This window comes from Setaria viridis, chromosome 6 (genome assembly GCF_005286985.2).
Source record: "Setaria viridis chromosome 6, Setaria_viridis_v4.0, whole genome shotgun sequence".
Lineage (NCBI taxonomy): Eukaryota > Viridiplantae > Streptophyta > Magnoliopsida > Poales > Poaceae > Setaria > Setaria viridis.
In genome coordinates this window covers 1,663,783-1,676,154 of record NC_048268.2, presented here as the reverse complement: position 1 = coordinate 1,676,154, position 12,372 = coordinate 1,663,783, and the positions used below count along the sequence as shown (strand labels likewise).

At 50.3% G+C, this 12,372-nt stretch overlaps 2 protein-coding genes across 4 annotated transcripts; one reads left to right on the top strand and one right to left on the bottom strand.

Annotated features, from left to right (window-relative positions):
• Window positions 1-286: 286 nt before the first annotated feature.
• Window positions 287-7,189, top strand: LOC117859627 (cysteine-rich receptor-like protein kinase 15). Of its 3 annotated transcripts, none has more exons than XM_072294452.1 (7): window positions 289-1,350; window positions 4,546-4,668; window positions 5,385-5,521; window positions 5,651-5,876; window positions 5,974-6,211; window positions 6,302-6,455; window positions 6,533-7,189. In XM_072294452.1, exons 1-7 carry the CDS (start codon window positions 408-410, stop codon window positions 6,905-6,907), a joined length of 2,196 nt encoding a protein of 731 aa, XP_072150553.1. In that variant the 5' UTR covers window positions 289-407; the 3' UTR covers window positions 6,908-7,189. The 3 variants fall into 3 exon arrangements, with proteins under 3 accessions (XP_072150554.1, XP_072150553.1, XP_034598676.1); XM_034742785.2 differs by having other exon boundaries at window positions 293-1,350; window positions 5,669-5,876; XM_072294453.1 differs by lacking the exon at window positions 4,546-4,668 and having other exon boundaries at window positions 287-1,350.
• A 3,336-nt stretch (window positions 7,190-10,525) lies between these two features.
• Window positions 10,526-11,434, bottom strand: LOC117860093 (uncharacterized). The gene has a single exon (XM_034743315.2). It carries the CDS (start codon window positions 11,324-11,326, stop codon window positions 10,703-10,705), a length of 624 nt encoding a protein of 207 aa, XP_034599206.1. The 5' UTR covers window positions 11,327-11,434; the 3' UTR covers window positions 10,526-10,702.
• Between the last annotated feature and the right edge of the window lie 938 nt (window positions 11,435-12,372).

Genomic DNA, 12,372 nt, shown 5'->3' with positions numbered 1-12,372 from the left:
AGGGTTCTGCAATTAGTTTTATAATTAGCTCATGTTTAGTTCTTCTAATTAGCATCCGAACATCCAATGTGACACTGTTAAAGTTTAACACCTCGTATCCAAACACCCCCCTTAGTTACTACTGTCTCAATCTAATAGCAATCATATCAATGTATGAACCACTACTTACATCAACCTGCAAGTGCATCTGCATGCAACCTGACGCCCGACGACTCTGCATTCTACAGGGATGGAGAAGGTCCACCGAACAAATCATGCCATTATCAGTATACCGTGAAGTCAAGTCAAGTCTTCGCCAAATGGCCTGTCTACGCCAATCATGCATCCAACTGTGATGACCACTCAGGCTGCCATGATCACCCACTGCCGTTAACTTCCTAGCTACTTCCTCGATCAGAACACCACCCATGCCGTCGTCTCCATCCGGCCACCGCCAGGGCCGTTGCCTGCTCCTCCTTGCCATGGTGGCGAGCCTCTCTACCTTCGTAATGTCCATGGACAGCCGGTTCACGTTGGTCCACTGCCAAACGTCGGCGGCGCCATCTCCTGCTCCCTCGTCGCCGTCGCCGCCGCCGCCGCCATCCTCCTCCTCCTCCACCGCCACTAACAGCACGTTCTGGACCAACGTCGTCGCGTTACTGGATGCGCTACCGTCTGCAGCAGCACCGACGGGCTTCGCCTCCCTGTCTCGCGGCAACGGCACCAACCGCGCCTTCGTCCGAGGCATCTGCCGCGGCGACTCCGCCGGTGGCGATTGCGCCAGGTACCTCCGGAGCGCCGCCATGGGCATCCGGAGCCGATGCAACAGCAACAGCCGCCGCGCCGCCATCTGGTACGACGACGGCTCCACCGTGACATATCCGGCGCCGATGTTCTGCTTCGTCAGCTTTGCCGACACCAACACGTCCACGCCCGACGAGCAGAAGTACCGCCACGAAATGCATAACACGGGGGAGGCCCGTGACAAGGGCGCCTTCGAGAACACATACTACACGCTCATGACGCGGCTCGCCGCGCGCGTCGTCAACGGCTCCGGCGACACCGCGCCGGCCTCCTTCCCGGAGGCGCCGATGTTCGCGACGGGGGAGGCCGTGTATGACCCCGGCGTCCCCAACGGAACCATGTACGGGCTGATGCAGTGCATGAGGGATCTGACGGCGGCGGAGTGCGACAAGTGCTTGCAGGACTCGGTGCCACGGCTGCCTAGCTGCTGCTATGGTAACCTGGGTGGGGTGGTGCTCGGCTACAACTGCTACCTTCGCATGGAGATGTACACCTACTATGATCTCAAGCTTGATCCACCGCCCCCTCCAGCGCCAGCTCCGTCCAACTTCATCGGACAAAGTGCAGGTGAGCTTCTCAATCACTACAAATTTTCATTCTTTTTCAGATATATGATGTTTAGCACGAGCTAATTAGTTCAATTAAACTAACCGGTTTATAATCAATGTTCTAAATGTCACATATTTGCAAACAGAGACATGCTTACATATTGCATTTCAAATAGATACAATCTCTATACTTCAAATTTTGTATATTAATTTAGAACAGTGTTTAAAATCTCCGGCTAGGCCTAAGAGCAGCTATAGCCGGCTATAGCTACAGCTAAGCAATTTAGCGGATTTGTAAATGTAGGTTAAGAAAATCAGAAATGTGACACCATTACTTCACTAATTCATCTCATCACCAAGTCATCAGCTCTCGCTTCTCAGTTCTCACAGGAGTATAGCACAATATACAGGACAGTGGACCGTGTTTCAGTCCAGAACACTTGGCACTCACAGTTCATCACAGCATGAAAACAGGACAGAGGCAAACCATAGAGGCAATGCATCATCTGCCCATCAGAAAAGTCACCAGGATACCAGAATCAGAGGAGGAAAGGGGAACAGAGCACGTGCTGGTTCTTCCTTGCCTCGCGTTGCAGCCTCAAACGAAGCAGCCGCCGGTGGACCATGGCACCGTCGCAGTCGCCGCCGCCTTGGTGGGTTGTAGCAGCAGCCGTCGCTTAGGGGAGAAAAGTAGGAAATAGAGAGGGTGCTAGACTGCTAGTCTTCCTCGTCTCCAGGGCCGGGCGCAGCCGCCGCCGCCGGCGGCCGCGCAGTCAACGCCACCGCTGCCTTTCAGGGGAGTGGAGAGTCTGAGACAGAGTTGACAGACTCGAGAGGAGTGGGGAAGGATTTGCCTGCCTATACATGGCCTAAAATGATGAAATCTGGGCTGAAATTCTTGGCGGGCCGAGCGCGTTGCCTGCCAAGTTTGTTCGCTTGCGCTAAGCCTGTGCTTCAATTTGGCCCGTCAAGTCCTTTAGCGGCAGCTAATTGAGGGAATATGGCTAATAGCAGCTATTAGCGGCAGCGAACTCGTAATGCTAAAATCAACGGCTTCCTTCTCCAGCAGCTATCTCTAGCTACAGTGGCAGCTATAGCCGGAGATTTAGAACCTTGATTTAAGTCCTATTTGGCACAGCTTCACTCCTAAACTCTAGCAACTCCATCAAAAAATTCAGCCAAACACCCCAACTCCAAAACTCCATGGAGCTGTAGTGCAAATGGAGGTGGAGTTTTGGAGCACCTCTTTTGCTACTCCAGAAACCACTCTTTTGAACCTCCTCGTGGAGTTGGTGGATAATTACCCACCAATACCACTGGTTACATAGAAAAAACGGTTTGTTCTATTTTCCTCCGAGACTCCACGCGCTCATCTCCACCGGTCTCCACCGCGCTAGCGCCGCCCGTTGCTCCCGCCACCGGCCGCCGTGGCCCCTCCGTCCAGCACGCTCCGGCCTTGGAGCTCCGCCGCCAGCCGCCTGCACCGTCGCCCGCCCGAGCCCCGCCGCCAGCCGCCCGCACCGCCGGCCGCTCCCACCGCCTCCCGCCCGAGCCCCGCCGCCGGCCGCACCCCCCGCCGCCCGCGCTAGCCCCGCCGCCGGCCGCACCCCCTGCCGCCGGCAGCACCACCCACCTGCTGGTGCCTTCCCCTCCTCTTCCTTCGGGTGACCAGTGGGCAACGGCAAAGAGAGGAAAAAGAAAGGAGGAAGAAAGGAGGGGGAGAGGATGACAAGTGGGGCCTGAATTGGGGGCACCAATGGCAATTAACACTGAAATTGATTTTTTTGGAGCTGAGAGTACCCATCTAGCCAAACATCCCATTTTATTTCTGGAGTTCTGGAGTGGAGCTGACTCTACCTGAAGTTTTGGAGTAAAGCAGCTCCACCCAGAGCTGGAGCCATGCCAAACAGAGCCTTAGAACAATACTAGATATTCATTGATAGATTTAGAGTTGGCAGCTGCCGGAGATTTAGAACCTTGATTTAGAACAATACTAGATATTCATGGACAGATTTAGTGTTGGAGTTGTTCCAAATTCACTCCAGGATAAAGGCCGACCTTCCCGACCCTTAACACTCAGGGTCGGGCGAGGCGGAGAATCTGCCGACCCCGGGACTCGGGGTCGAGCGAGGCGGAGCGTCTCCCGACCCCTGGACTTTGGGGTCGGGCGAGTCGGAGATCGACCCTCAAGGGGTCAGGCGCATCCGACCCCAGGCTTGAGGTCGGGCGAGGCGGAGTCCCAGGCGCATCCGACTCCAGGACGAAGGACTCAGGGTCGGACGAGGAGGAGTTCCATCCTCGCACGGGACCAAGAGTCCGTACCGCTCAATACCCCCTGTCTGGGGTTTCGGTACTATATATACCGACACCCTTGCTAGGGTTTCATGCGATAGAACAACAGAAGAGAGAGAGAGATCATCAGATTCTCTTGTAAGCCGCCATAGGCGTGTAACCCCAAACTCTTGATATAGTGAGATTGTTGCCGGCTGGTGCCCGTGGTTTTTCCTCTTCACATTGAAGGGGTTTTCCACGTAAATCGTGTGTCTCCTTTGTGGTTTGATTCTTTACTTCATATTCCATACGCCGTTCGTTCCTAACATTTAGAGTCAGCAACGCTATCTTCTTTGATGAAGTTTGGGTTTTCAATTTTAGGTTTAGAGATTGGGAGATTTGTGGCTGGAGGCAGAGCGGGGGCACCGCGAAATAAAATTATTGAACAAGAAAGAGGATGCACGGATAAGGATGGCGATTCAAGGCAGATCCGTAGACACGGAAGATTGACTGCCGTCTGCCCTCGCTGGCAGAGAAACACAACAGGCGGCGCCATGGTGCTCAGGGTAGCCGATTAGATCATGATGTGCCCGGCCGCAAACAGTGACGTAGCGAATGGACAAAGTATAGGCCGTTGGATCTTAATTCTAGGGTCCAAAAAAATGATAGATTATTAATCAGTAATCTAGCTTTCAACTGTTGTATAGACATATCATATATTATTCTGTTCGTTGACTGAAAGCAATTAAAATTTCGGTCACCTCTCGGCAAATATAACCAATAATGCATCAACCCGGTCTGCAGCAGTGTCCCATCGTGAAATCACTGTAGGGCAGTATAGAGGGTGTAGGACAAGTTGACGGCAATCTAGAAGCAGACGTGACACGAGTAAAAAAAGAAAGCACGACCTGACCGACAGTGGTAATACCTCACTCAAATGCAGGAAAAAAGGGGCTTGGTTCGACTCTCGCCATCGCCCTCCCTGGTGGTGCAACGGTCCTTATTGCACTCGTCATCCTTGGTGTTTTCTTACGCAGAAGAAATGCCAATCGAAAGAGAACGCCAGGTACGCGTACGCCTAAAACCTCAGTTGATATTTGTTTCTGGCCGTGTCCATTTTACTGGGTGCAGCAGAGTTCAGTTACAGCAACCGAGCAGATAGTACTGGGACATAATTTTTAGGATTATTAGAGCAGGTTCCCAATATATATAATCGTCTTTTTAACACTATTTCGCTATGTACTTGCACATAAAAGTTACAAATACGCTATGTTCATGTCCGAATAATTACGGGATGTTTCTATCACACATGATTCGTCTAAGTTTGAAATGCAGAAATTCAAACATAAATATGCATGGTCCAAATGCATCAAGTAAATAATCCAAAACAAATATGAAGAAAGGAGCATCACACACTGCCATGGAGCTGCCACAAATGCTCAATAAGGTTATCATGAAGTCATTCATGTGCCGCGGGATCTTTGATCTTCCATAGTTCCATTGCACCAATATGTGCCCCTCGATCAAAGCTAAATACATTCTCAACCCAGCATCTCCCTAACCGGTTGGAAATTAAGGGCCATCAGCACCAGTGCTATATTTTGACCGGCAGAGCATGAAAACATTTATGTGTACATGCAGGCATGGCCGGATGGCCCCACAAAATTTGCGCTTGGTATTGAGGATTATTTTTCCATGAGCTTTACTTATTACAAAAAAAAGGAGCTAACATGATTCTACTTAATAATAATGCCAGTCTTTTGCATACTATTTTTTTGACAGACGACAACAGTAGCAAAGAAGAGGACATCGGATATGTTGAGCCGGAGCAACTTAATCTAGCGGTGTTAAGAGATGCAACCGACAATTTCTCGGAAGAAAACAAGCTTGGAGAGGGAGGTTTTGGAGAAGTGTTCAAGGTACATTTTCACCTATATGTATAGACACACAAATGAGAAGTAGTATAATGTACTAGCTAGGTACAGTCATCGTGACAGAACTAGTACTATCGTGAATTGCAGTGTAGTGTCACGAAAATGTAAGAACAGGTATTTTCTTTTGTGCAGGGTACATTACAAGATGGGGAAGAGATAGCTGTGAAGAGGCTTTCACAGAACTCCTCACAGGGATTCCAAGAGCTTAAGAACGAGCTTGTTCTGGCTGCCAAGCTTCAGCACAGGAACCTAGTGCGGCTCTTGGGCGTGTCCCTGCAAGAAGAGAAGCTGGTCATCTACGAGTACATGCCCAATAGAAGCCTAGATACCTTCCTTTCTGGTATCCATCAAGCTACTGCTCAGATTCAAAATAAGACATCTCTCACAGATTCATCTTCCCATATTTGTTCTGCTCCTCGTTGTGTCCATGCGTGCAGATCCAGTGAGACGGCAACAGCTCGACTGGAGCAAGAGGTTTTCCATCATCTGCGGTATCGCACGAGGACTTCTCTACCTCCACGAGGAGTCCCGCTTGAAGGTCATTCACAGAGATCTAAAGCCAAGCAATGTATTGCTTGATGCAAAGATGAACCCCAAAATTTCAGATTTTGGCATCGCCAGGGCTTTCGGTGGAGACCAAACTAGAGATATAACAAGACGACCTGTTGGAACACTGTAAGTATACCAATAGCTAGCAACCTGAAAATTCTGGCAATACCCTTGATTGATTATTAGTGAGTCCTTTCAATTCATTGATGCATGCAGCGGGTACATGTCCCCAGAGTATGCCTATTGGGGGCATGTTTCAACCAAGTCAGACATATTCAGCTTCGGGGTCATAGTCCTGGAAATTGTGACCGGGCGAAAGAACAACAGCGCATACAACGACAATTCAGACTCCATATCTGTTCTGGGCCATGTAAGGATATGATATTCCCATGTCACATTATTTGTTTCACATAAATGTACGTACAACGATGGATCATCTCTGTTCAGGTATGGGACAAGTGGAGAGCTGGTTCCATGGTGGATGTGGTAGACCCAGCGCTAGCGGAGTCAGGGTACCCGGAAAGCGAGCTACTCAACTGCATAGAGATCGGTCTCCTATGTGTCCAGGAGAACCCAGCGGACCGACCAGACGCCTCTGCGGTGGTGCTTATGCTCAGCAGCCCGACCTCCACGTCTGATGACAGACATCGTGCCCCGTCTAGGCCAGCCTTCGTCTTCAGCTCGGGCTTCACTGAATCAGATCACCCATCAAGATCCAGTGTTGAGATCTCTGATGGCGTGCCGCTGATTAACGGTAAACAGTCCTCGACAACCTCGGTTTCAGAGAATGAGATGTCGATCTCAGAGCTTCAGCCGAGATAGATATGTGTAGCACAGAGTGCGCAGCACAAGCCACCATAGCTGGGCTCGATTTTGCCTCTAATGAATTATTCATTTCCATGTATCTTAAAGCATATGTAGCAGGGTAACGAAAAATTTAGATCACGGAGTAAGAGTAAAGGTTATGTATCATCCATCTCATTTGACCAGAGGGCTTATATCGATCATTCTGTCCTGTATAATCTCGTCACCATTCATACACAATGGATTGTAATCCATCATCTATTTGGACCAATCAAGAATAAAGGAAATGAAATTATTTTCCATCCATAACTAAGAACAAGCTACCATGGACCCTCATTATAATATATATGTCTCTTTTTGAACGAACTGCACAGGATAGTGCGTGTTTTATTGATATAGTACAAGACTACAACCCTGAGAGGCTATAGGCAGGAAAAAGAAAAGAAAAGAAAAATAAAGAAAGGGTTGCTCGGTTGGATTGGGACGTCAACACGGTAACAACTCCACTCGCCATAGCAGCAGAATCGGAGTCTTTGTAATATTCGCGGCACCCACCAACAAACACCCTCATGTAGTCGTCGAAACTTCCATGGGTGACCTTGCGTTGACAGGAACCTGACGGAAGCAGACTACACCCCACCGAGGAGGCCACTGCCTCATGTAGTCGTCGAAATTCATTTTCTTTGAAATTATCAAACGGCCTCGGATGGAGATACGCGGTGTACCAAAGTTGCAGGGTTGATATCTAAAATTTCTATTTGATAATTTTTTGTTTTAGCTTATTTAGATCCCTAGACGTTCAAACAAGATTTATAGAAGTTAATATACAAAAGAATAGCATCATATACTTGGATACAAGTGAGTGTGTGATGTGGTGGTAGGTAGGGATGAAAACAGATGGAAACGGTCGAAAAATCCCTCAACTATTTTTTACTTCTACATTTGAATACGCAAACGAAAGCGAAAGCGGTAAAGCTGGACACAAAAATGAACCCGAACTTATGGAATATCAATAATTTTGAAAACGAACTAATTCAAGCGGAATTATATCGAACATGGTCAGTATATGAAAAATAAATACGGAATACCGACCGGTAGGACCAAGTGCTACAACTTTCATATAAAAAGTATCTCCATTTCACACCATATAAGAAAGATATGATTTTTCTAAGACGACAAGTGCTGGAACGCGATTAATATACAGCTGAAACTTTATTTAATTTTTTGAGCATCTTAACGACTTGAAATGAAAAAACTCAAAATTAAAAAATCGTAGATCTCGTCGAGAACCACAATTACAATTTTTCATGTAAAAATAATCGTCTTCATCCGTATGAAAAAGATACATTTTTTTATAAGATTGCGCCTAGTGGACCAAAAGCGGTATATACCATATTTCAAAAACGGGATATCCCGAATAAAAGTGGAAAAGTAGAAAACGGTTGGGATAATACCTTAACAGTTTCCATCCTGTTTTAGAATTTGGCATACCATATTTCGTACCGAATTCAAATTTGTTTGAAAATACGAACTCGAGCGGGTCAAATGTAGAAAACGATGGTGGTAGAGGCCTCACATGAGGTAAGAGGTTGTGCATATTTAGCCCAAAAAAATCGTCGCAGGCGGGGACTTGGATCTTTGGCTAGTTTGCTTCTCTGATTTTTTTTGCTACTTCTTACGGTCATTTTTTTATTGGAAAATCATTCCTAGGGGCATTTGTGTCTCAAACATCAAACCGGGCCTACAAATTAATGCCCAGTGGCGGCAGTCTGGAAGGGTAACGGGCGCTGGCAAGGCAAAAGGAGGATCAAGAGTGTAGCAAGTGCAGCCATAATGAATATTCAATGACGAAGTGAGGATCATTATTCTGCCTCCGCCTGGGTAAAATCCCTGCAATGCCCTCCGATATTACAGAATGTAGTAGGTAGAATAAGGCCAGTGTGGCGTTGCCCTGAATTTGGATGTCCAAAATTACTATTGTAGCATTGTAGTACACTATAGCGTTTCGTTTGTATTTGTGAATTATTGTCCAAATATTGACTAATTAGGCTCAAAAGATTCGTCTCGCAAAGTACAACAAAACTGTGCAATTAGTTTTTGATTTCGTCTACGTTTAGTACTCCATGCATGTACCGTAAGTTTGATGTGACGGGGAATCTTCTTTTTGCATAGTGTCAAAATTGGGAGTTTAGGTGGAATTAAACAAGGCCTTTGTAATCCTGTTTTCCCTTCTCCTGTACCACCTACAAATACCCCCATTGTGGACTACACATGACATCACATTGTGATGAACGATGCCAAATACTACAATGACCCACACTACCAAAGAAGCCAACTTAAAGTCGGTCAAAACATTTGAGGCAGCCTCACGAACCACCTCTAACATAAGGCCTGTGCAAATGCCAGCAACTACAGAGGTGGTGGTATTGACCGACGCTGCAAATACATTCGTAGAGACGGCTTGTTCTCTCTGCAAATGGTTAATAAAAAATAAAAAATGCCCAATACCTAGACCATGTTTAGTTACTCCCAACTCCCAACTTTGACACTATGCAAAAAGAAGATTCCCCATCACATCAAACTTGCGGTACATACATGGAGTACTAAATGTAGATGAAATTAAAAACTAATTGCACAGTTTTGTTGTACTTTGCGAGACGAATCTTTTGAGCCTAATTAGTCAATATTTGGACAATAATTCACAAATACAAACGAAACGCTACAGTGTGCTACAGTGCTGTAACAGTAATTTGGCACCTCCCAAATTCCCCAACTAAACAAGGCCCTAGCAAACATTCGTGCCATCATTCCATGTAGCTCGAGCATAGAGAGGAGGAGCCAATTAAAAGAGAATGGTTAGCTTTGAAAGAATTCGGAATCCTTCCATGCAGCTGCTTGATGGCCGGCGTTCGGTGGCTTGGAGCGAAAGCGACTCGCTCGCGCGTGCAACCCAGCTGGGTGGGGTCAACCGCGGGCCGCTCTGGGCGGCTGATGGGGTCGGCCGGACAGCTGACCCGGCACGGTGGTGGGCCCAGCCCGCCGCCCGAACGAACGCACGTTCGGTGCCATCGGTTTCTCTTCGTCCGCTCCGATCGCATCCGCTGAGGGCTGCCTGAGGCGCTGACCCCGGGGGGGGGGGGGGGGGGGGGGGGGGGCGGGCCTGCAGCCGCCACGCCACGCGCCCACGCGCTCTCGGCCCCGGCCCCCCGGTCGGTGCCGTGCGCGCACGCCTCGCGAGTCGCCACCGCCTCCGTAATCGTGGCGCGTGCCGTATCATCCCACCGCCTGCCTAGCTGCGCTGCCGACATGGCGCGTGCGTCGCCTCCAGACCACGTCCACGTCCTACCTGCCCCGCCGGCGACGCGTACGTGGTCGTGACGCCGCCAACCGCTCACTACCGGCATGAGGTCACCACCGGTTCCGGAGCATATCCGCCGTGCACGTCGCGGAACTGGCAGTTCCATGCATGCCATCCGAGCCTCCTCCGAACACCGTGTCCTGGTGCGAAGCTGCAGAGTTCAATTCGGAATTTCAGAGGTTTCAGGAGCTGCTGGAGCCGTGAGATTGGCAAAATGCGAGATTGTTAATTGTTTTTTTGAACGAACGGATCGATATAATAGCAGAAAAAAAACAAGATTATGCCCTGGAAGGGAAATTGTCCTCTGTTTTTGCATCATTGGGTTGGAAGAAGAGATGCAGAGAAAGGAAAAAAGATGGGCTGCATTCACAAATCTGCGCCCTATTTACACTGGCTGGCCTCTGATTCATGATCAGCTAATTCCTACTGTAATTAACCAACTGATTAGCCTGTCGCTACACCACCATCTGTGCCGGCAGCGCCAGGTTCAGGTCCAGCCCCAGGCCCGCCGCCGGCGCCGCGTCGAGCACCACCGACGACGACGATGAACATGACAAGCTCTGCCCCTCCTCGCTCTTCGGCGGCAGGAACTGCAGAAGCGCCGGCGCACCGGCCACCATCATCGTCGGGTCCAGGAACATCTGGCAGCACGATGGCGTGGTCGGGAGCGCCAGGCTCAGGTCCAGCGACGGGGGCGGCGCCGCCGCGACGGCCACCGTCACCGCCAGCGGCGAGTCCCGGGAAGACGAGGAGGACGACGACGCGTCCTCCGACAGCACGGTGTTCCCGCTCGCCGCCCCTTTCGCGTCGGCGGCGGGGTAGTTGGTGGTGGCGCTGGGCCCGCGGAGCTTCCGCGCGGCGGCGTCGTAGGCGCGCGCCGCCTGCTCGGGGGTGTCGAAGGTGCCGAGCCACACGCGCGCCTTGCGCACGGGGTCCCGGATCTCCGCGGCGTACCGGCCCCACGGCCGCTTCCGCACCCCACGGAGCCTTGGATGCTGCTCCGCCGCCGCCGCCGGCGCGAACACGCCGCTGCCGCTGCTGCTGCTTCCGGCCGGCGAAGTCGACCTCTTCGGCGCCATGGATCGCTTGATCCACGTCCTCGACGGCTTCTTGCTTTAGCTTCTCGCTCGCTTGTTCTTTGCTGTTGGCGCTTGCGAGTTGCGAGAATGGATGGGGACGCCGCTGGCGAGGCTTGGAATATATACACCACGAGTGAGCACGAGGGGGTGGGGGCGGCGAGGGTGACAGGTGAGGTGGATGGTGGGGCCCACGCGGGAGAGGTGGAAGGAAGGTGAGGTCTGGCTGGCTGCGGACCGAGAGCGGGCTCAGGGTGGGGCCCAGGGCGCCGCCCTCACCGCGTTTCCGTTCCGGCGGCTCGCGGCGTCGGTTTGCGGGGCCGTCCGTGTTGCGTCGGCGCGTCGCGCGCGCGAGCTAGCGTGTCCGCTCTGCTCTGCGCTGCGCTGCGCTGGTTCGGGTCGGTTCCGACTCGTGGCGCGCAGTGCCGCGTGGGATGTGGCTGGCCCGCGCAGCCGTCGGATCAAGAAACGATGTCTTGTGATTTGTTGTTGAGTGTAGCATGAGGTTACTGCAGAATGTCACTTTCCTAGCATGTTTAGTTTCCAAATTGGAAGTGACAAAGTTTGCATTTTGCTATAAATGCGCAACTGTAGTATTTCGTTTGTATTTATAAATTATTGTCCAAACATTGACTAATTAGGCTCAAAAGATTCGTCTCGCAAAGTACAACAAAATTGTGCAATTAGTTTTTGATTTCGTCTACATTTAGTACTCCATGCATGTACCGCAAGTTTGATATGATGGAAAATCTTCTTTTTGCATAGTGTCAAAGTTGGGAAAAAAGGGGAACTAAACAAGGCCTTTGAGGATTAGTTTCGATCTCGGTTCCCGTGCTCGGCGTCGTCTCGCTTGAACAGGCAAGGATAACGACTTGGTACAACTTGCTTGCCTTGGTAAGATTTTCACTGCACGGCCCGGCCCTCTCATGCCCCGTGCCCCATCGTGTCTGGACTTCTGAGCACGTTAGGTACGTGGTGTTGTACCGGCACAGCACGATAAGTCTTTTACTAAGCACAAGCATGGCCCGTGCTACACGCCGGTACAACTT